Source organism: Oncorhynchus mykiss, chromosome 3 (genome assembly GCF_013265735.2).
Source record: "Oncorhynchus mykiss isolate Arlee chromosome 3, USDA_OmykA_1.1, whole genome shotgun sequence".
Taxonomy (NCBI): Eukaryota; Metazoa; Chordata; class Actinopteri; order Salmoniformes; family Salmonidae; genus Oncorhynchus; species Oncorhynchus mykiss.
The window spans coordinates 50,314,624-50,337,322 of record NC_048567.1 but is presented as its reverse complement, the minus strand read 5'-3'; the positions used below and the strand labels follow the sequence as shown (position 1 = coordinate 50,337,322).

General features: G+C 40.6%; 2 protein-coding genes and 1 long non-coding RNA gene across 4 annotated transcripts; 1 reads left to right on the top strand and 2 right to left on the bottom strand.

Moving 5' to 3' along the window:
• Positions 1 to 1,414: 1,414 nt before the first annotated feature.
• LOC110520136 lies at positions 1,415 to 3,023 on the bottom strand. The gene is made up of 2 exons (XR_002472946.2): positions 2,552 to 3,023; positions 1,415 to 1,662 (listed from the first exon to the last, which is right to left on the bottom strand). It is a non-coding gene; the product is annotated as an uncharacterized LOC110520136 (long non-coding RNA).
• Positions 3,024 to 4,416: 1,393 nt separating this feature from the next.
• nfe2l2a (nuclear factor, erythroid 2-like 2a) lies at positions 4,417 to 12,214 on the top strand. Its single transcript, XM_021597223.2, has 5 exons — positions 4,417 to 4,656; positions 8,117 to 8,392; positions 8,658 to 8,750; positions 8,871 to 9,050; positions 9,624 to 12,214. Exons 1-5 carry the CDS (start codon positions 4,615 to 4,617, stop codon positions 10,872 to 10,874), a joined length of 1,842 nt encoding a protein of 613 aa, XP_021452898.1. The 5' UTR covers positions 4,417 to 4,614; the 3' UTR covers positions 10,875 to 12,214.
• Positions 12,215 to 16,028: 3,814 nt separating this feature from the next.
• Positions 16,029 to 21,253, bottom strand: LOC110520134 (heterogeneous nuclear ribonucleoprotein A3). 2 transcript variants are annotated; one of them, XM_021597222.2, is made up of 11 exons: positions 21,117 to 21,253; positions 19,576 to 19,698; positions 19,345 to 19,491; positions 19,049 to 19,259; positions 18,870 to 18,956; positions 18,700 to 18,768; positions 18,559 to 18,612; positions 18,323 to 18,460; positions 18,073 to 18,201; positions 17,910 to 17,980; positions 16,029 to 16,543 (listed from the first exon to the last, which is right to left on the bottom strand). In XM_021597222.2, the coding sequence occupies exons 1-10, from the start codon at positions 21,120 to 21,122 to the stop codon at positions 17,925 to 17,927; spliced, it is 1,020 nt and encodes a 339-aa protein (XP_021452897.1). In that variant the 5' UTR covers positions 21,123 to 21,253; the 3' UTR covers positions 16,029 to 16,543; positions 17,910 to 17,924. The 2 variants fall into 2 exon arrangements, with proteins under 2 accessions (XP_021452897.1, XP_021452896.1); XM_021597221.2 differs by lacking the exon at positions 16,029 to 16,543 and adding an exon at positions 17,122 to 17,805.
• Positions 21,254 to 22,699: the final 1,446 nt, after the last annotated feature.

Genomic DNA, 22,699 nt, shown 5'->3' with positions numbered 1-22,699 from the left:
ACCCCGATTCTGTTGCAAAAATGTTTTGTCTGTCGCAAAAGGGTTTGCAACAGGAACCATTTAGTCCAAACTGAAAACGTTTTGCAACAAAAATTAGTTTTTATTGGACAAATTCAAGTAGGTCACTCCCTGTTTTGTTCTATTTCTCTGTTTGCTTCCGTTTGGTTCTTAAACGGTAAACTATTTCCATTGCAAGACATATTGAATACACCCCAGCTCTCTAAATATTAGACCATGAATAAACTTTAAAAACACAGAAAAAATAGGTTTCATTTTAAGACAGTGATCATATTGAATGGGAACCAAAATATGCCATGTTGGTGTAGTGTTTAAATCTATGCATGTGTCTTTAAGACTAACAAATATGTGCCATTTAAAGGAGCCATTGATTTTATTGCATTCTCTGTCTTCTATTTGTTGATGTATTGAAAGCTTCGATTTGATTTGAAAGAAACATAATACATATACCCCCCTCCCCAAGAACAGCCTCAATTCGTTGAGCATGGACTCTACAAGATGTCGAAAGCTTTCCACAGGGATGCTGGCCCATGTTGACTCCAATACTTCCCACAGTTTTGTCAAGTGTGCTGGGTGTTCTTTGGGTGGTGGACCATTCTTGATAAACGGAAACTGTTGAGTGAAAAACACAGCAGCGTTGCTGTTCTTGACACTCAAAACGGTGCACCTGGCACCTACTACCATACCCCGTTCAAAGGCAGTTACATATCTTGTCTTGCCCATTCATCCTCTGACATACAACGTACACAATCCATGCCTCAATTGTCTCAAGGTTTAAAACGCCATATTTAACCTGTCTCCTCCCCTTCGTCTACACTGATTGAGGTGGATTTAACAAGTGACATCAATAAGGGATCATAGCATTCACCTGGATTAACCTGGTCTGTCTATGTCATGGAAAGAGCAGGTGTTCTTAATATTTTGTCCACTCAATGTACATCTCTGAAATAGTTTTATTCAGACTTACATTCCAACAATGAATGATTCAACAGACAATTATCCAGCATTCGCATGACGCAATGTCAATACTCAACAGAAAATGATGAAGAAAAAAAGTATCTGAATTGGGACATTCATGTTTATGGGTTTGATATGGTTATGAGATGTTTGACCACTACATTGTATGACCCAGGACAGTGAAAATGAGGTTTGAACATTTCAACTGCTGTTGTTTATCTTTCCTTCTCATGTCCATTGAGTCACATGACCAAGTGATAGTGAGGTATGACTGGAGTCTCCACATCGTCCTATAGGAAATTATGTAACACTCTACCATGGCTTTCTGGGAGTCCATTTTTCATGAATAGTTCAGACATTTCACTCTGATAGCAATAGACCAAGTGCGTGTTTACTTATAAGCAGATACATACTACAAAAGTTGGTGAAAACTCATGAGTCATTGTCAAAATAAAAACTTTATTCTCCCTTTTGCAGTCTGCAAGTGGCATGTGAAATAATGGTTCCACTCTCCAGATGGTAGGTTTGTTTCCCGCAGGCCGGAGCTTTAACTCCCAAAACAAAGTTCTGTAATGCACTGACTGCAAACAATTAGAGTCGAAGTGTATCACAGAACTTTACTTGGAAAGCCAGAGTGCCACATCGTAGGCTATTCCTTTGTGCCAACCCATTTCACCACTCCTTCACCTGCAACATATAACAAGAGAGTGAAATGTAGTAGCTACATTTCTCATTGGTGTGCTTGCTTGGTGAACACTTTGATTTAACATAATAGTGTGGAAAATATGTAATTGTGAGGTTAAGCCGACTCTCTCAACACAGTATTGAGACCTAACCGAAGTTAAATCCAACATGATTTGAGATCAAATAAAAAAAATGGAATCAGTCACAGCTGAGTGATTAAAAAAAGTGCATTAAATGAAACTTAGAAGAGTAAGCCAGTAACTCTCTGGGCCTATTAAGACAACATAGAATAGAGTGAATGAGAAGCCTGCTGTTGGGAACTTAGATGGATTCTCACACTCTGCCACCAACCCACCACCACAGAAATGATTAAATCATACAATATTATACAGTATGTAGGAATTAAGCTTTTCTTTGTGTTTACTTTGCAGTTCAACCTTGACTATCTTCAAGGTTGTAAAGTGAACAATTAGGGCACTTCATATGTAGAACAGATGACGTGTCTAAAGGTTCCAAATTTGGAATCCTGGATTTCTTTATGCTGAATATTCCCTCCTGGAGTAATACACCCACATTCATTATGCAAATGTATAGCCTATTTGTTGAGTTTTTCCACAAGCCACAGACTGAAGTTTACAATTAAAATGATAAATACACGGTCTACCTGTAAAACAAGGCAAACATTACATTTTTCACTTCAGTTTAGCATACAAGTTTATATAAAATAAAGTTTGGAGAGTTGCTAACTGCAATGAAGTTACAAAGTGCAACATCAAACAGTGAATTACAAAATATTGGAATTCGATTAGCAGATGTGAAATGCCATAGCTTCATATTCGAAATGTGAGAAAACTATAATAAGAAGCAAGAAAAGCAACTGATCATACTGTACCTGGCAGAAGTGAGAGCTGTTAAAGGGGGCCAGCTGCAATCCAGCACGAGGGCAAAAAGATCATAAAATGCAACAAAAAAAAACAGTGGGCTATATACAATTGTTGCAGGACTAACTGTAAAAAAACAGGAGATTTTCCTCTTCTCCATTTCGCGGTTGACGTCCCTCGTTGGAGCCTACATACAGTGTTCGTATAGCTGGCTTCACGCCGCTTTTACCTCTTCTTCTTTCAGCCCTGTGCACAGCTGGAAGAATGTCGACGTGGAGCTGCCAAACGTGAACGCGTATTCGTGGGCGCGCTTGAGAGAAAAATCCATATAGTGTCATTTGAATTCAGATAGTGGGACAGTGGGCTGCACTGTATAGGTAAGGCATAGCTAGAGGTATCGTGAGGCTCTTTACATATACGTGTCAGAGAGCGTGGTTTTAAAGACCACCACATTACAAGACGTTTCAAACGCTGCTTATAATTGCAATGTGGTCCCAACCTCCTATTGCACTCGTGTCAGAATGTTATACTACATCGGCGCTGTCAAGGATCTCATTGTAACTAGTGTAATATTCCAGCAACATGTTTCAGCAAAGGCATACCTTATTTAATTTAAATAATGAAGACCTATACCTAAATATCAAGTTATGGATGATGGGGAGGATAATATAATGATACTCTTATTTTTTTCAACGTGTGTGCATACAACTAGGCTATATTGGAGAATGTGAAATTTTCCGATTGTTTTGAAATAAAAATTATTGTGTAGCCTATAGCCTACTTTTATGTCAAATAATATTTCACAGGCTTTTTAAAAAATAAATTGGGTATCTAACCCTGGTCGTCAATTTCAAAGGCAACTGTGTGTAGACTACCATTTGCCTGGCTACCCAAACTCCTTGCTCCGGCCAAACGCTACGTCACGCCCACGGACGTGAACATAGAGCGGCGTCAGGAGAGGCTACCATCTGGTCTTGAGTCAACAGTCTGTCTTTGCAGGGTCTTAAGCAAAAGGAAACATGTGAGGCTATGACTGTGCACCATCTCCGTTTTACATTTGAATAACGTATACTAAGCCAACTGTGTCAATGGTGTGGCTGAGTCTACAGAGTGTGCAAGGGGAGGGCCTGGGGCCTGCTGTAGTATAGGTTAGGCTACTGTACAAATGAATGAAATACTTAGGCGTCATCTAAACCAGAAGAGGTCGCTATTTAATAGATCGATTTTCAGGAGTTGCCATCCCATCTCTCTCCTAGTTGGATTAGCTGTGAGCAGATTTGGGCCTACTGCAGACAACTACAGATATCAATGTTGACTAACAATTGTTCCTTATTATAGTTTCAGTTTCTAATCCTTATTTTATTCATTACATACTTGATTCCCATTGTAACCTATAGTCCTACCCTGTACACAAATGCAGTTTGCAAGTCTATTCACTGCAGCTTTATAGCATTCTGCTTGAAATAAATGTGGGTATTTAGTCTGTCAAGGTGATACAATTGGTAAATGTGCCTTACATTTTGGAACAATGCTGACAATAGTTGTAAAAACTGTTGTAATAACATTGTAATAACTGTAATTCTTATATTAGTTCATAAGTCAACCAAGATGCTGTTATCAAAAATACCTCTTCTAGTGTCATGAATCTATGGTGGCAGATATTATGTAAATGTATCTGGACACTTCTTGAATACACTTTTAATTTTTTAGGTTAAATAGCAAATTACTTGTTAACAAACGGGAAGCAAATGTAACATTGGTTGTCCGGAGCACAGCCACAAACTGGCCTTATCGAACCAATAGGACGTTGAGTGGGACGATCCCAGCGCAGCTCTCTCGGAGCCCTTGACTGGCTGACGCAACTTGTGGGCAAGGCTATCAGACTGCTTGGGGTTTTCCGTAAACTTTCACAAGATTAGAAGCACTATTTCCTTCATAGTCAAAACATTGCTGGGCCGGACTCCTCGCCTTCGGATAGTCCACCATTTTATATTTCTGTAAAGGATTACAAATTTATATTTTTATATAGGCCTATTGGGTTTTTCTTTACAAAGGGACAAGCCAACTATCCACTATGATGGAAACTGAGATGCATAAAATGAATCCTAGTCAACAGGTAAATATTATGTTGTTATTGGCTACTATATTCAACTCAGTAGGCTTTGTAAAACATCTCAAGGTTGATATATTGATAAAATGTTCCTTGGCCTACAGTCGAAAAACTATTTAAAGGATAGTTCAAACTATTGAAATGAAATAAGGCCTACACTCATGTTACCTGATATGAACAAACTGTCAAATTCAACCCAATGTGCATTTTCCATAATAATCCGTATATTATTTAATAAATTAAATTAAACGAATCGTACATATGCTTTCTTTGCCTATAGCCTATCATAATCATATGTGAGCTTGTTGTGCTGTAGTTTTGACATTTGCAGTCGCGTTTCTAGCACTAGGCTACAATTTCCGTCTCCTCGCTGTAGTCGACAGGTCTGTTCATAGAGATTTCTGCAGAGTCATGGATGGTTGTCTGCCCGGTGCATACAACTAAATTGGGCGAAAAATAACAGTTGAATATCCGGTTAATATCGTAATCCATATGTGTAATGATGCAATTATTGTCAAGTAAAAAATATGCCAAGATGACGAAAGTTTTCCCCAGGCAGCCCATTTATTTTTATGTCGGTGTGCTTCTTTTTTGGCCGTCGGAATCTCCCAATGCGCCACTAGAGCCCCATCCCGTGTTCCCGTAGATGGCATCCATAGGCCTACCTTCGCTCCATATATACAGTTGATTGTACGATTGCACTTCAGTGTAGTAAGCTATGGGAACTGGGTTTGTAAAAAAAAATGCTCCATTTCCTGGTGGATTCTGCATGTTAGTGTAAATAAATGCTCTTCCTTTTCCTTTCTCAAACAACATCTCTTTGTCCCAGCTAATCTTGGAATTTATTTAATTTTCTATTTACATAGGCCAACTGTGTCAAATTAACAAATGCGTAGGCTATTCTTTATTATAATAACCCAGAAGTGGTTGTAGTTATGCAGCTGGCCTTGGTTTACAAACAGTTAATAACACGTTCATCTAGTAATCAATTGACGACAGGTTCCACTAAATTAAAGAGTAAACCTGCGTTGGGGAATGTTCAGTAGGATTGTAACCGGATGTGTTTCTTTTTTTGGAGAAAAAAAGATGGTGTTGGAGTAAAGGCCTTATCCCAAAACCAAACTCATCTGGTTGTGTTTTGAAAAATTTCCCTTGACAAAGGAAAAGTACGTTAATAGACAACTTTTATCATTTTTGATGAGTTTTTTTTTTTAGGTATCAAGGAATTATGTATATAGGTCCACGAATCAGTTGTTTTGCTGTCACTTAATTCCTGTACTGTTGGAATCGGTGGTCGGCTTGTTTTTAAAAGTGGTGTCTATACCCCTAATATGTTTTTTATTCTGTTTGAGTTGCTGCACATTCTGAGATGAAAAATCAGCTACTCAAAGTATGTCTGGGATTCAAACAAAGAGATGTTGTTTGAGAATGGAAAAGGAAGAGCTTTTATTTACACTAACTTGCAGAATCAACCAGGAAAATGAGCATTTCTTTTTACAAACCCAGTTCCCATAGCTTATTACATTCAAGTACTATTGCAAAATATCAGTGAACTAACCAGAATGTTTCACAAGTATTTTGTGGATAAATACTTCACTCCACCAAGATAGTTCATAACAAAATAGTTACTGAGTTTAAAAAGTGAAGTCGCTCATCCAAACAATTTACCAAAATGGTCCCAATGGAAGTCAACATCTTCCGTTCACAATAGTTACATCATCCTTTTTTTGAGAGGGAGGATCAGTAATTTGTGAATGTACACAAATCACTCATCTCTGCATGAATGAGTGGAGTTGAAGTGTCATTGACAACATGAAAAGCTTAAAGTGGCTCCAGTCATTTTATTTTATTCAAAAGGGATTATGAAATGTGTTGATGAAACTAGATAAAGTTAATTAGCCTTTTATGACAGAATTCATCGATCCTGTATGATGAAAGTGTCTATAAAAGAACAAGGCATTGTCCTTTTCAAGATTTCTTCACTCTTCTAGACTGCAACTGATAGTTGTGTGGGCTAAAGGCATGACACATGGACTCAATCTGCTGTTTTTGAAAGGAGAAAACATGGCTGACCACAAAAGCTGCTTTCATCCAGCAGCTGTTAGGTCAGTTTAGGCCATTCTTCCTCGTCTCCACAGTCATAATTTATGGTTGCGTGTACTCACTCCTCTGACCAATATTAATAGTGGGACTTATTGCCCTAACCAGACCTTCTGACGTTACGGGCTTTAACGGTCATGGACTATTGCTGGCTTTAACGTAACGACCAAGGCAAATAGGGTTAAAGAGTAGTCAGCAGCACTGCGCATCTGATGCACACAAACAGAAAGCCAATGTTCATTGTTTATTATACCCATTTCTGAATAAGAGGTCATGGGTTGAACTTATAATGGTCATGTTTAACACTTGATTTGGTCTACACAGTAACAAAGCAATTACTTGTGCTCATTCCTTTTACGATACAGAGTTAGCTAAGTTGAAATCGATCCGTGTTAACAAATAACATCAAGTTCCAAATCCACATCCTCTTTAAACATACTTCTGCTTTGTTAGTCATCTGATCTGTCTCTCTTTATATCCTCTGTCCTCTCTCTGTTCTGTTCATGTGACCAAGTCTCTCTGAATGTATAGTTTGCCTTTATTACCCAGAAACAAACAGTCACATGCTCAGAGCTTTCAGTGTGACCTAATGTTCGGTTTATGCAATCTCCCAAGGCCCTTGTGAAACACTTCCTTCTGTAAATAAGGTTTGTGTAATGGATGTTAAAAGGCCCAAGGGAGACCAGCACAGTTTATCTCTGGACATTCCTGAATTTACACGCAGAAAGCTAATAAACATCGGCCACAGTGAGGTAGAAGTGGAGGACCAAATGATCTTGTTATAAAACGTGCTATACACCAGTGGGGAATATAGTAAGCACTTTCTCTGAACATATCCGTACTAAACTCTATTGCCAGGTCTCAACGCAATATGGTTCTCCAAATACAGTAGTGAATGTTGTGACCTTGTGGTGCATTGTGTTATATCAAATAAAAAGTAAACCACATTACATTTCAAGTTGTATGAATGAACCTTTCTCCTCAGAGTGATCATTGATTTAATTTGTTTTTGGTCTAAGCTACTGATACAACAGACAGAGATGCAACAATATTACATTTGACCTGTTGTCTTTTCAATTATTTGCTCCTCTGCCTGGAAAGCAGCTAAGAGGCACGTATTCTCTGTGGGTGGAGACTGAACTCTGGGGAAATGGAGAAGTTCCTCTATTATTCAGACGGCTTCTTCCTCATTACATTCTAGCCAGTTGTCGAAGGACAGACACCCGAAGGGACGGGGTGTGGCACTGTAGCGAGAGCCAGTAGCCATGCTACTTCACAGCAGGCACACACTTCCTTGTTCCTAGTGCACAATCTCCTTGTGTATGGTGCTTTGTGAGTTCCAGTCTAACCTGTTGTCTCTTGGCAGGACGTGGACCTAATCGACATCCTGTGGAGGCAGGACATTGACCTGGGCGCAGGGCGAGAGGTGTTTGACTACTGCCACCGTCAGAAGGAGCATGAGTTGCAGCGGCAGCGGGTGCAGGAGGAGGAGAAGAGGCAGCAGCTGCTGAGAGAGCAGGAGAAGGCCTTGCTGGCTCAGCTACAGCTGGATGAGGAGACGGGGGAGTTCGTGCCCCGCCTTGCACCCAGCGGCCAGTCACCGCAGTCTGCCACCACCGCCGCACCCCCTCAAGTCACACAGGTACAGTACACACACAGCTGTCAGTCATGTCAGAGGCTGGCCACTGCCCTCCCTGCACTGGGTTGGGTGCAGCTCCGCTGTAGCTAGGTAACCACCTCATCCAGTGTAATTAGGGGAAAACAGGTGGCTCTGTAGTTTTCCATTGGTGGATTTGTCTCTTTAGAAACTAATCTGTGAAGACCTTCGTCTAGGTAGCGCACTCTGTTCAAATTCCTACCTATTCTTTTGCAAGAGGGGTTCATATGCTTTGAATCTTTCCCTTCAGAATGTCAGCTTCACAGAAGACGGAGATGCCATGTCATTTGATGAATGTATGCAGCTGCTGGCAGAGACCTTCCCACTGGTAGAGGCTACGGCAGTAAGAATACATTCACTTTTAGATTTAAAAAAATATATATCCCTCAAACAAATTAAAAAACAATATCCCATGTCTGTTCTGGTCTTTTACAGTGTTCCACCCCCCCTTTTTGTATTGTAGACCGCTTCCGTCTGTCTGGATGTCACCGTAGCTCCAGCCCCAAACAGCAACCATGTCATGGCATGTGAGCTGCCAGCTTTGACCCAGCCACCCCTCCTCCCAGCCCCCCAGCCCCCACAGAGGACCTCCCCAGATTTGGAGCAGGCCTGGATGGAGCTTTTGTCCCTTCCTGAGCTGCAGGTACAATAGGCAGATTCTACCACCTCAATGGCACGATGCTCTGTGGTGTAAAAAAAAACACCCAAAGAATGCATGGATTGCAGCAGCCATGCATGAGAGAACCTACTCACCTTTGTCCTGTGTGTTTGAATGGGACACACAGCAGAAGCAGATAATACAGCTAAATCCACTGTGATCAGGTTTCCACAGAGCACTGTTGCCTCAGAGCTGCTTGTGTCCTTGGTAACACTTAAATAGCGCTCTAATGTTTAGCAGTGGATGAAGGTAGTAGCATGGAAACAAACCAGAAAATACTTTACGTACAGTACAAGTACAGTGCAAAATGTCATGCTAAGATGTTAATCAATTAAGGATTCACAATTTATTTGGAATATTGAACCTGTGCAAAGTTTCAACTACTATTGAGAATAAAATACAAAGGTTTGAAACGAAGTCTTAGTAAATGCTGAACGTCCATGTGATGGTCCATGTGATGGTACTATACTGCATTTTACTATAATGTTACATCTTGACGTCTGATAAACTGCATGGGTTACTGGATTTGTTGTGACTCTTCTGAATCTTGTTTTCCAGCAATGCCTGAATATGCAAATGAAGGACACACTGGATCAGACAGGAGGATATCTGCCCACTAACACCACCCCTGAGGTGCAGGATCCAAACTACAGCTTCTACCCATTGCCCAACCTGGCAGAGGTGGCATCAAATGCAGCAGAGGTCTGCCCACCTGAATTCATCAACGCCTTTGAGGAGAGCTTTCCCAACATGGCTCCTCTTGACCACCTCAATCAGATGACCCTAAAGGCTCCAGACCTAAATACTAACTTCAGTGCAGCAACTTTCTGTGATGTATTTTATCAAGACATTGTTAACACAAAAGTGACAAGTGTCACCCTGCCTTGTGGCCAAGGAAATGGAGGTAACTCCTTGGCAGAGATATCACACAAGCCTACTTTTACACCAATGGAATTACATGACCTTTCTCCTAGAGAAGCATTTGACAGAGGAAACAAAACTGAGATAATGCCAGAATTTCCAGATTCGGACTCAGGTGTGTCTGTGGAGGCAAGTCCACATGCTAGCTCCCCTGAGAAATCGATGTATGGGGATGGATCCTTTGGTGGCTACAGCGATTCAGACATGGAGGAGATGGACAGTAACCCTGAGAGTGCAGAGTCTGACTACTCCGAGATGTTCTCACTGTCTTTCCAACCGGATGGTTTCCAGACTTCTCCCCCTGTGTCAGCTCAGCAGCAGGACAAAAAGCCCAAACATGGCAAGACCGAGCCAGATGAGGAGACAGGCCACAACGATCCCCCCTTCACCAAAGACAAGAAGAGGAGACGCTCCGAGAAGCGCCTCTCCAGAGACGAGCAGCGTGCCAAGGCCCTCCAGATCCCCTTCACTGTGGACATGATCATCAACCTGCCTGTGGACGACTTCAACGAGATGATGTCCAAGCACCAGCTCAACGAGGCCCAGCTGGCCCTGGTCAGAGACATCCGCCGGCGGGGCAAGAATAAGGTGGCTGCCCAGAACTGCCGCAAACGCAAGATGGAGAACATCGTGGAGCTGGAGTATGACCTGGACTCACTGAAGGAGGAAAAGGAGCGACTGCAGAGAGAGAAGACCAAGAATTACAGCAGCGTGCGACAGATGAAGCAGGAGCTTAACACCCTGTACCTGGAGGTGTTCAGTCTAGTGAGGGATGAGGAGGGGAAGCCCTACTCCCCGTCAGAGTACTCCCTCCAGCAGACCACCGATGGCACAGTCTTCCTCGTCCCCCGCATTAAAAAAATGCTTTTCAAGAAAAATGACAACTAGCACTTCTCTGCTTTACTACTTGGTACTGCATTAGTAATAATACTATGCAAAGAACAACGTTGTAGATGCTTGGCTTTAAGCGTTAGTAAAATAGCAGAACTATTATATAGTCCTTGCCTACTCTCCTTGAATGCCTTTATAATATTTTTGACATTTGAGTTTTTTTGTACTGGTCTCCACTTTCATCTAAGGTTGTTTTACTGATATTGCTTGTAAATACATTTATACATGATTTGCTATTGAGATATGAAAATGTGAATGGTATATATCATGTTTTAGTATGCAAATGATATTGTTGCAATCACTGTTACTTAAAAGTCTGTTTTATAAACTTTACTCTTTGATTTGCAGCTCTGTTTATTTTGTATTTTCTGACCCTTTTCTGCTTAAGGCCAAAGGGGGTGTGATATATTGCATGAGGCAACGCGGAGTGCCTGGACACAGCCGTGGTATATTGGCCATATATCACAAACCCCCAAGGTGCCTTATTGCTATTATAAACTGGTTACCAATGTAATTAGAGCAGTAAAAACAAAATGTTTTGTCATACCTGTGGTTTACCGTCTGATATAATTTTCAGCGGCAGGTAGCCTAGTGGTTAGAGCGATGGGCCAGTAACCGGAAGGTTGCAAGATTGAATCCCCGAGCTGACAAGGTAAAACTCTGCCGTTCTGCCCCTAAACTGTTCCTAGGCCGTCATTGTAAATAAGAATTTCTTCTTAATTGACTTGCCCAGTTAAATAAAAGGTTAAATCAAATAAAAATATACCTCGGCTGTCAGCCAATTCAGGGCTCGAATGACCCAGTTTATAAAATGAAATAAACAATGACATTTCGTCAGTTACTCTTAAGTTTTATATCAGCCTAAACACAATCTATATTGATTTATAAAGCACTACATGGCCTTGCACCCGAATACATGTCTGATATGCTTTTAATGTTTGATATCTTCTGCCACTGGTCTTTTAGTCATTCCAAATGTCAGAACCAAAACTTTTGGTGAGGCTGCCTTCAGACACTACGGTCCTGGTCTTTGGAATAGCCTGCCGGATCTTAGGTCCTCAAACTGTTGATTCTTAAGATTTGTCTTAAGACATACCATTTTATCCGTGCTATTAACTAAAGTGCTTTTATTTGTCTTACCAATATTAGGAACTTTTATCCGCTTTTTCTGCATTCAATTTCCTATCCACTGCTATTTTACTCTTAATGTCTATCTTGATTTTATATTTGCATAGAAATGTTTGATCTTTCCACCTTTAATTTTATTTAAGCACTTTGAAAAGCATTTGTAAGAATTTTGCTATATAAATAAAGTTGGATTTGATAGTATGCAACAATGTTTGCCAGATGAACATAATGACTTTGCTGACTGGGATTTGCGTAACTATGTGTTTTTCAAAACAGAACAAACCAAAACAGTTTACACAGATTCAAAATGCCATTCACAATGTAATCAAAACAGCTATTGGGTTGATCTATGTTAGACCTTCGTTTTTTTTTCAATAGTCTTGTTTATTGTCCACAAAACAGAAAGCCCATGATGTACATTAAACTTAGTTTTGAATATTATGAACTAAATCTTTTAAAATCTATAAAAATATTTTGTGAAAGCCAAAACATAGTTCCAACCAGACATAACACTTCAACATTCTATTACAGCCATGCTAGCGCCCCATTAACATTGGGGAGAATTTAAACAATGCTATCTATGTAACTGAATGTCTAGAATTGGAATAATATTATACAAGTAGTCCTAACTAAATATACAGTGCATTCAGAAAGTATTCAGACCCCTTCCCCTTTTCCACATTGTTACGTTACAGCCTTATTCTATCCCCCCCCCCATCACTCTACACCCAAAACCCCACAATGACAATGCGACAACAGGTTTTTAGAAATGTTTGCAAATGTATAAAAAACAGAAATACCTGATTTACGTAAATATTCAGACCATTTGCTATGAGACTCGAAATTGAGCTCAGGTGCATCCTGTTTCCATTGATCATCCTTGAACTGTTTCTACAACTTGATTGGTGTCCACCTGTGGTAAATTCAATTGATTGGACATGATTTGCAAAGACACACACCTATCTATATAAGGTCTCACAGTTGACAGTGCACATCAGAGCAAAAACCAAGCCATGAGGTCGAAGGAATTGCCTCAAGAGACAGGATAATGTCGGGCACAGATCTGGGGAAGGGTACCAAAACGTTTCAGCAACGTTGAAGATCCCCAAGAACACAGTGGCCTCCATCATTCTTAAATGGAAGAATTTTGGAACCACCAAGACTCTTCCTAGAGCTGGCACGCCCGGTCAAACTGCGCAATCGGGGGAGAAGGGCCTTGGTCAGGGAGGTGACAAAGAATCCAATTGTCACTGTCAGAGCACCACAGTTCCTCTGTGGAAATAGGAGAACCTTCCAGAAGGACAACTATCTCTGCAGCACTCCACCAGTCAGGCCTTTATAGAGTGGCCAGACAGAAGCCACTCCTCAGTAAAAAGGCACGACAGCCTGCTTGGAGTTTGCCAAAAGACGCCTAAAGGCTCTCAGACGATGGAAACAAGATTCTTTGGTCTGATGAAACCAAGATTGAACTTATGGCCTGAATGTCAAGCGTTACACCTGGAGGAAACCAGGCACCGCTCATCACCTGGCCAATACCATCCCTACGGTGAAACATGGTTGAGGCAGCATCATGCTGTGGTGATGTTTTTCAGAGGCAGGGACTGGGAGACTAGTCCGGATCGGGGGAAAGATGAACGGAGCAAAGTACAAAGAGATACTTGTTGAAAACCCGCTCCAGAGTGCTCAGGACCTCAGACTAGGGCGGAGGTTCACCTTCCAATAGGACAAAGACCCTAAGAACACAGTCAAGACAACACAGGAGTGGCTTTGGCGCGTCTCTGAATGTCCTTGAGTGGCCCAGCCAGAGCCCGGATTTGAACCTGATCGAACATCTCTGGAGAGACCTGAAAATATCTGTGCAGCGTCACTCCTCATCCAACCTGACAGAGCTTGAGGATCTGCAAAGAATGGGAGAAACTCTAGGGTGTAATCGTTGCCAAAGGTGCTTCAACAAAGTACCGAGTAAAGCGTCTGAATACTTATGTAAATGTGATACGTTTTTTTAGAAATACATTTGCAAAAATGTCTTAACCTGTTTTTGCTTTGTCATTACGGGGTATTGCGTGTAAATTAGGGGGGGGGGGGGGGGGATTTAATGAATTTTAGAGTAAGGCTGTCACGTAACAAAATGTGGATAAAGTGAAGGGGTCTGAATACTTTATGAATGCATTGTACGGCTCTGGTTCCAACTGCATTTATTCAGGTCTATAACAGTTACCTCCATTATTCAGCTACACTTCATGTGAACCATGCATGACGACTTCAAAAAGGTCCAGTGAACAAACACGTTGGAAAAAAGCACAGCACTGCACATTGTAGTATTTGCAGTTCCAGGCCCTTTCACCCACATACATTACCTTTGAACGCCAAGCCTTCTTTCTCCGCCCTCTCTCAAACGAATCTTTTCGGAGGCTTTGAGGCTAACAAAACAAAGAGATCATGTTTGCTTCACATAGAGTATTCACAGCGTTCTCAACAAATGGATAATCTCAAACCACTTTTCATACAGTACCAGTCAAAAGTTGGGACACACCTCATTCAAGGGTTTTTTATTTATTTTTAATACTTCCTACATTGTAGAATAATAGTGAAGACATCAAAACTATGAAATAACACCTATGGAATCATGTAGTAACCAAAACAGTGTTATCAAATCAAAATATATTTTATATTTGAGATTCTTCCAAGTAGCCACCCTTTGCCTTGATGACAGCTTCACACACCCTTGGCATTCTCTCAACCAGCTTCATGAGGTAGTCACCTGGAATTAATTTCAATCAACAGATGTGCCTTGCTAAAGTTCATTTGTGGAATTTCTTTCCTTAATGCGTTTGAGCCAAATCAGTTGCGTTGTGACAAGGTAGGGGGTATACAGAAGATAGCCGTATTAGGTAAAAGACCAAGTCCATATTATAGCAAGAACAGCTCAAATAAGCAAAGAGAAACATCAGTCCATCATTACCTTAAGACATGAAGGTCAGTCAATCCGGAACATTTCAAGAATTTGAAAGTTTCTTCAAGTGCTGTCTCAAAAACCATTAAGCGCTATGATGAAACTAGCTCTCATGAGGATCGCCACAGGAAAGGAAGACCCCGAGTTACCTCAACTGCAGAGGATATGTTCCTTAGAGTTACCAGCCTTAGAAATTGCAGCCCACATTTATGCTTCAGAGTTTAAGTAAGACACATCAACATCAACTGTTCAGAGGAGACTGCGTGAATCAGACCTTCATGGTCAAATTGCTGCAAAGAAACCACTATGAAAGGACATCAATAACAAGAAGACTTGCTTGGGCCAAGAAACACGAGCAATGGACAGTCTGATGAATCCAAATTAGCGGTTTTGGTTCCAACCGCTGTGTCTTTGTGAGACGCAGAGTAGGTGAACGGATGATCTCCACTTGTGTGGTTCCCACCGTGAATAATGGAGGTGTGATGGTGCTTTGCTGGTGATTTATTTAGAATTCAAGGCACACTTAACCAGCATGGCAACTACAGCATTGTGCAGCGATACACCATCCCATCTTGTTAGCGCTTAGAGGGACTATCATTTGTTTTTCAACAGGACAATGACCCAACAAACCTCCAGGCTGTGTAAGGGCTATTTGACCATGGAGGAGAGTGATGGAGTGCTACATCAGATGACCTGGCCTCCACAATCACCTGATCTCAACCCAATTGAGATGGACCGCAGAGTAAAGGAAAAGCAGCCAACAAGTGCTCAGCATATGTGGCAACTCCTTCAAGACTGTTGGAAAAGCATCCCAGGTGAAGCTGGTTGATAGAATGCCAAGAGTGTGCAAAGCTATCAAGGCAAAGGGTGGCTACTTTGATGAATCTAAAATATATTTTGATTTGTCTAACACTTTTTTGGTTACTATATTATTGTGTTATTTCATAGTTTTGACGACATCACTATTATTCTACAACGTAGAAAATAGTAAAGATAAATAAAAACCTTTGAATGAATAGTTATGTCCAAACCTTTGACTGGTACTGTACATAAAGTATCACTAATTCCTTTTAGGAGAGATGTCTTTATCCAAGAAACACATCTAATAGACATGCATACTTGGATTAATTTATTAAAACTAGAATATATGATACCTACCTTGTCTGACCAGGGGTTGAAAAAAATCATCATCCTTAATTAAGTTACACTTGTTAAATGTTACCTTTCAAAGCGATGTATAGAAAATCTTTAAAATGATGCAGAGCAAAATATCAAGATACCTGTAGTGTAAGCCTGCGTGAATGTAAAGTCTGTTCTGCAGACTCCCAGAGATCAGTGAGCTGTGCAAGAAATGCATGAGATTCTTAAAAATGACCAAAAATGTAGTGAATGCTACCATTTTACTTAGAAGGGATTCCATATTCAACAGCAATTGTTCACCCCTATTTGAATGTTGGTGTGTGCAGTCTTACAACTTGCAGTATACTTTGAGATTTACTTAAGTCTTACCCATCCAGAAATGTCCATGTAATCGTGTCATTAGATTTTCAGCCTTTAAGAGTAGTCGTAATGCTTCTTTCACGATCTGTAAACCAAGCAAAGTGGTTACTCTTACCTGCATCTTCTTTATGTTACCACTGCTTGTGAAATACTCACTTCCCTTTCCCCTGTAAGGTCTGAAAGCTAGTAAGAACTTCCTGGTAAACTGTCATATCTAACTCAACAGGATCTCTAAGTGTCCAGGAACTCTAGTTACTTTTTTTGCTAGAATATGCTTTCCTCCAAGGGTGTGGCTCTCGGTGCTGCCTTCTCTTTTTTCTCACAACATGCTGACATGTCCACTGTGCTGGGACCGAAGAGGTTCTGTCTGAAAAAACACTCTGCAATCTTCCATACTGACCCGCTGAGGCCCAACTGAAGTGGCTTGTAGCTGTAACAATCCTACTAGTGCAATCCTGGCTAGGCGATGCGTGTCCCTCGCCCTAGGACTAGCCAAGACTCCCTTTCCATCCAGGCAGGGAAAAAAATGAATCTTTCAAAGTTCAGAGAAAACAAAACATACTTCTGAGGATATTGATTTGCTACACTTGATTAGTGATGACGGACATGACAAGAATCAAATCCTTCAATCTCTCTGAGCCAATGATGCACTATACTTCAAAAGACTTTACTACACAACTTTATTAAACTTTTTTCCACTTGTCAAAATATTTTTTACAATCTAGAATTCTGTTTACTGCATACAAGTAGTGTAAAACACATTTCCTTAAAATTGTTGTCTGCACTACTTATAACCACTTGTCACTAATAAAATACATGGGGTTCTTGAAATACAGATCATAATACACTTGATACAAAGACTTGCAATCATATTAACTTCAAAAGAAAAAAAAGACAGCACTAGCTTATTTGAGGGCCTGATGCGTATAGGCCCTTCTGACAGGACCAAGTTCTTCAAAAACGACAAAGATGAGAAGACCATAGAAAATCTATCAATCTACAGCAAAATAAATGTAGGACTATTCAAAACTGACTGGAGTTCGAAATACTTTTTTATTTTTGTTAAAACTCCTGATTCCACAGGCACAACAATACATACACTTCAGATGCACAAAAGGAACAATTATAAAGTGGGGGAACATCTACCACAAATAAGGTACTAGCTACACCCTTGCACTTTGTAGTTTGTGTGTACAGTCTTTCTTAGGATTAGTTTCCCGTTAAAGCTGCAATAACTTTCTGACTTCTGTTCCTCTACATGCTTTCAGACGACTGCCTAAAAGTACAGTAACCTGCAGCTTTCCTGACAAATCCTTGCTCATCTCCTCTCCTGCTAAGAACTGAAGCCTGTTGAATGGATACAGGATAAAACAAATAGTTATTCTAGTGTTGCGTGGGCTCACACTGTACTATACAGTCAGGTATGCTCAGTGTTTTCAAACGGAACTTACCCGAGCGTCATAGTATCAATATCGCTGTGAGCCGTAGCCATGCCCACTTCCACCGCCTGAGCCGTAGCCACCTGGAATAAACAAATGATTGACAGATGAGGGTTGTGTCATCACAACATCAGACAGCACATCACCTCGTCCAGCTCAGCGAGAGAATACTCACCTCCATAGGGGCCACCACCAGAGTTTCTACCACCAAAGTTGTTCCCCTTCATGGGACCATAGCTAGATTGTGGTCCTCCGTAGTTGCCAAAGTCATTGTAATTTCCGCCCCTTCCACCACCAAAGTTCCCTACGAGTCACAGGGATGTAGTTTTAGAATAATGTTGTCACATCCAATTACTGTGGGTTCAGCTCATTCAAACAGATTATGTGGCATGACAATATATACAGGCTAAAACAGGTGTTCGTACCTCTAAAGTTGCCTCTGTCGTTGTAGTTATCATATCCTCCTCCAAAGCCTCCTCCCTGGTTACCATACCCAGGACTTCCTCCCCCATACCCGCCACCACGTCCACCTCTGTAGCCAGGTCCCCCACTGTAGTTTCCACCTGGACAGAAAAGCGCTCAGATTTGAGTAAGCTCTCTTTTAGAAATGCATCGTCAAGTTCCCGCTCCTTATCTGATGATCCGTTACGTAAATACTGACCCTCTCCACCGTATCCATTGTATCCATCCCCTCCTCTTCCGCCACCGTAGCCTCCTGTAACACACAAGATAATTCAATTTACATTGCTGGTGGGATTACGGTTCCAAATGTATCCACATATCAAATGGAAAAGGGACTTACCTTGCCCAAAGTTGCCACCACCAGAGTTACCACCTCGGCCCATGAAGTTTCCAGAGCCACCACCCCTATCTAAAAAGAAAATGCCAATATTGACACTGAAGTATGTTCTATATGTGCCACTCTAAAACATTCATACATTTGGACAAATAAAGATGGGTTATTATGCTTACTCCTCTGATTGGACGCCTCCATTTCCTGTTTTGGGAGTGCTTTTCTGACTTCGCAGTTGTGGCTGTTTATTGTATGGTATTTCTGAGCTGAAAAGAAAACAAGGCAAATCCTCAGCAAAGGAATGTTTACTGATATTTAAAAATGAGCAATTCAAAGCGACAACAACCCCATTACGTACCAACAATTTTATCCACAGTGTCATTGTCATCAAATGAGACAAAGCAGAATCCCCTCTTTTTCCCAGTTGCGCGTTCCTCCATAATGTCAATGGTCTCGATCCTCCCGTAGGTCTCAAAGTACTCCCTGATATGGTCCTCCCGTGTGTCCTCCTTGATCCCCCCAACAAATATCTTCTTCACCGTCAGGTGGGCACCCGGTCTGTTAGAGTCCTGTGACAGAAGAAAAGCTGAGCAGTGAGCGCACACTTGTCACATTTTGACAATCGCAAATGAATGTGAAGCAGAGTTTGCTTACCTCTCTCGATACAGCCCTTTTAGGTTCAACAACACGTCCGTCCACCTTATGAGGGCGAGCTGCCATGCAGGCATCCACCTCCTCCACACAGGAGTATGTTACAAAGCCGAACCCTCTCGAGCGCTTGTTGTTTGGGTCCCGCATTACCTACATGAAACCAACATATTAGCTCACATTACTCCTCATATAAATGCATTGTAAATACCAGACACTTGTGAAATGCATACATACCACACTGTCTGTCAGGTTTCCCCATTGTTCAAAATGGATCCTTAAACTTTCCTCAGTGGTTTCAAAACTTAGGCCCCCAATGAACAGCTTCCTGAGCTGTTCAGGCTCCCTATGTTCATGACCCTGTTAAAATGATTCGAAACAGGTATGCATGTCACACAACAATGCAATTGTATGAATAACAGACCATCTTATTTCAAACATTTTACAGTGTAATAACCTAGATTGCAATATCTTAGTGTAAATGTTAGTTAGAATTTTCTCATTAGCCAAAACTCTAAGACATTCTAGGGAAATCAGTTTTGCCACTTTAAAAGTGTTGTAAAATAAATGTTATAGTGCAAATATTATGTAGCTAACAGGAATTTGAAAATGATGCAGTGACAAAATGCTAGCTAGCTAACTTTAGCACAGCTGCATTTCTAACATTTGGCTAGAAAATTGCATCATGCTAGTCAGAGTTCTACAGTTACAATGTTGCAGTAATTTTGATTTGTGGAATGATGGAATGTCTCCACAGTTCGACAAGTGTTTCAATGTATCATTCCTTGGGATACAAAGCCTGTCCTACAGTTTAGGTCTATGCTTTAGCTACAGACTGTAAAACCAGATAATGTGATTTAACCAAACATTGTTTAGTATGCATTATACTGGGAGTTACAGGTTTGGTACCGTTTGGTGTAACACATCATTTGACAAAATTTAGCAATATGGTCTTAGATTCTTGGAAACTGGAGTCTCATAAAATGTCCTTGTCCATTTGAATTTAGAACATTCTCCATTATTAAAATAAAATGACTCCATTAAGTAATCAAACCACATGTACTCCGCCATCTTGTCCATTTCAAGTATTCTCTTGTTGATCGAGACAGGTGTCTGTCATGACATGCGGCACTTTGGGGTGGATCCACCTGCCTCAATCAATGAATGAAGACTTGAAAAAGACAAGATGGCGGCGTACACACGCCTCACATTGTTGGATTCCTTTATGGCGCAATTTTTTTATATTTTTTATGACAGAGCATTTTCTAAATTCAAACAAACCTCCTGCAACTGGACAATGACATTTTATGAGACCCCGGTTTCGACGAATCGTTAAGGTTGGTCGAAAATTGTTACACCAAACAGTAACGTTTTACCTAACGTTAACCTGTAACACCCAGTATACTGGATACCATTGTCTGGTGTTACAATCTGTAGCTAAGGCTTGACCTACAATTTTGGCCTATGTATTCCACTGAATGATACATCCAAGTACTTGTTTGATGTGGATACGTTCTATAAACCAAACAAACTGCAACATTGTAACCGTAGAACCCTGACTGGCATGATAATTTTGCTAGCCAAATGTTGAGAAACGCAGTGGCGCTAACGTTAGCTAGCTAACGTTAATGTTGCCTTCCTAAAAATGCTGTTAGAATCATGTGCATATTATGTCGCTGCATCATTTTCAAAGACCTGTTTGCTCATAATACACTTTACATTGTTACGTGCAACGCAAATATATGCAGACACTGATAAACAATCAACATATTTATCACCTCCATTTTGCGAAGTATTCTCTTTCCTTGGTTCTGAGAAGAAAGGAAGCTACTGCACCACGTGATAGGAAGTCTAAACTGGTCGTGCAGTCGTTAACTGATCCAGGATCGGTTTTACCATGATGAACCGGATAGGCCTGGCAAGTTGATTTGATTTAAGATCAATCATTGAGTAAATGTATTCAGCTGCATAGTATAGTACCATTTTATTTAAATGTCCAATGATACAAGTGAAATTATATTTTTATTATAATGTATGATCTTTAACATTTGTGATGACTTTGTAGGCTAATCATACACGCTCCGTGTACGTGCCATGTGAAACAAAGAAGTTGTCTGCTATCTAGTGGACACTGAAGGCAATGTACCAGAATAGCCACAGCTGATTGTTTTCCCCTTAGACATTAACCAGGTTTTTCCGTATTTTTCCATAACTACAAAGCAAAATAAATATTTTGTGCATTTAACTTGTTTGTTGCAGATGTATGGTTCATGAATACAGATTTTTTATTAAAATAAAATGAAGGGAAATGCAACTGTTTTTCGGTATTTGTAACACTTTTTAAAATAGCAGACAATTTGCTCTTGCATTAAAATGTGTATCTGAATACTCGTAAGTTAATGTTTTGGATTTGACCACTGTCAGTGTTGACATTGGACAGTACAACTTGAATATGCTATTGCCATCAGCTGCTTCACCATAAATATAGAATCTTAGAATCTTGTTGAAAATCAGATCTGGACAAGTATCCATGTACTGTTTTATTGGATGTACTGTACTGTAATGTCTGGCATTACCATTACAGGGTGCCAGGAAAAAATACAGCCCCAATAAAAATGACAATATTTCACTGTCATTAACCTTCATTTCTATTTATTGCCTATTTAGAGTTGTAGTGTGGTATGTCTTTGTTTTGGTTATTACAGTGCTGTTATATTATAGATGGTATTATTGTACTGTTTTTAAGTAAAAGATCATTCCAACTACAGAGACTAATTATATTGTTATAGCGTAACATTTTATTAAGACAGTTGTTACAACGGATGAAAACAAGGATTCTATAGCCATGAATAACCATGAATGAAATAAGTCCCGTGTTCCACCCTTCACTCTGACACTGTAGATTGCATATCACCTGTGTTTGTTCCAGCACATTTATTTCTTAATTAAACTGATAATGAGATTGAGGCCTGGTAACATTATTTCTGCTTCAGAGCTTTCCCTAAATGAAGGAACAGTAATAGTTGACCAGTTGCATCACCGCCTGGTATGGCAACTGCTCGGCATCTGACTATAAGGCGCTACAGAGGGTAGTGCGTACAGCCCAGTACATCACTGGGGCCAAGCTTCCTGCCATCCAGGAACTATATACTAGGCGGTGTCAGAGGAAGGCCCAAAACACTGTCAGACTCCAGTCACCCAAGTCATAGACTGTTTCTCTCTGCTACCGCACAGCAAGTGGTACTGGAGGTCCAAAAGGCTCCTTAATAGCTTCTACCCCCAAGCAATAAGACTGATGAACAATGAATCAAATGGCTACCCATAAGCATTTCACAATAAGGTTGTATTCGACACGTGACAA

Bases quoted from the DNA above. Each gene is read 5' to 3' on its own strand.
- nfe2l2a (XM_021597223.2), top strand. From the start codon at position 4,615: ATGATGGAAACTGAGATGCATAAAATGAATCCTAGTCAACAG. The intron at 8,393-8,657 runs GTACAGTACACA...CTTTCCCTTCAG, and splicing joins CACCCCCTCAAGTCACACAG to AATGTCAGCTTCACAGAAGA. The intron at 8,751-8,870 runs GTAAGAATACAT...TTTGTATTGTAG, and splicing joins CACTGGTAGAGGCTACGGCA to ACCGCTTCCGTCTGTCTGGA.
- LOC110520134 (XM_021597222.2), bottom strand. The intron at 19,492-19,575 runs GTATGTATGCAT...GGTTTCATGTAG, and splicing joins GAAACCTGACAGACAGTGTG to GTAATGCGGGACCCAAACAA. The intron at 18,769-18,869 runs GTAAGCATAATA...TTTTCTTTTTAG, and splicing joins GGAGGCGTCCAATCAGAGGA to ATAGGGGTGGTGGCTCTGGA.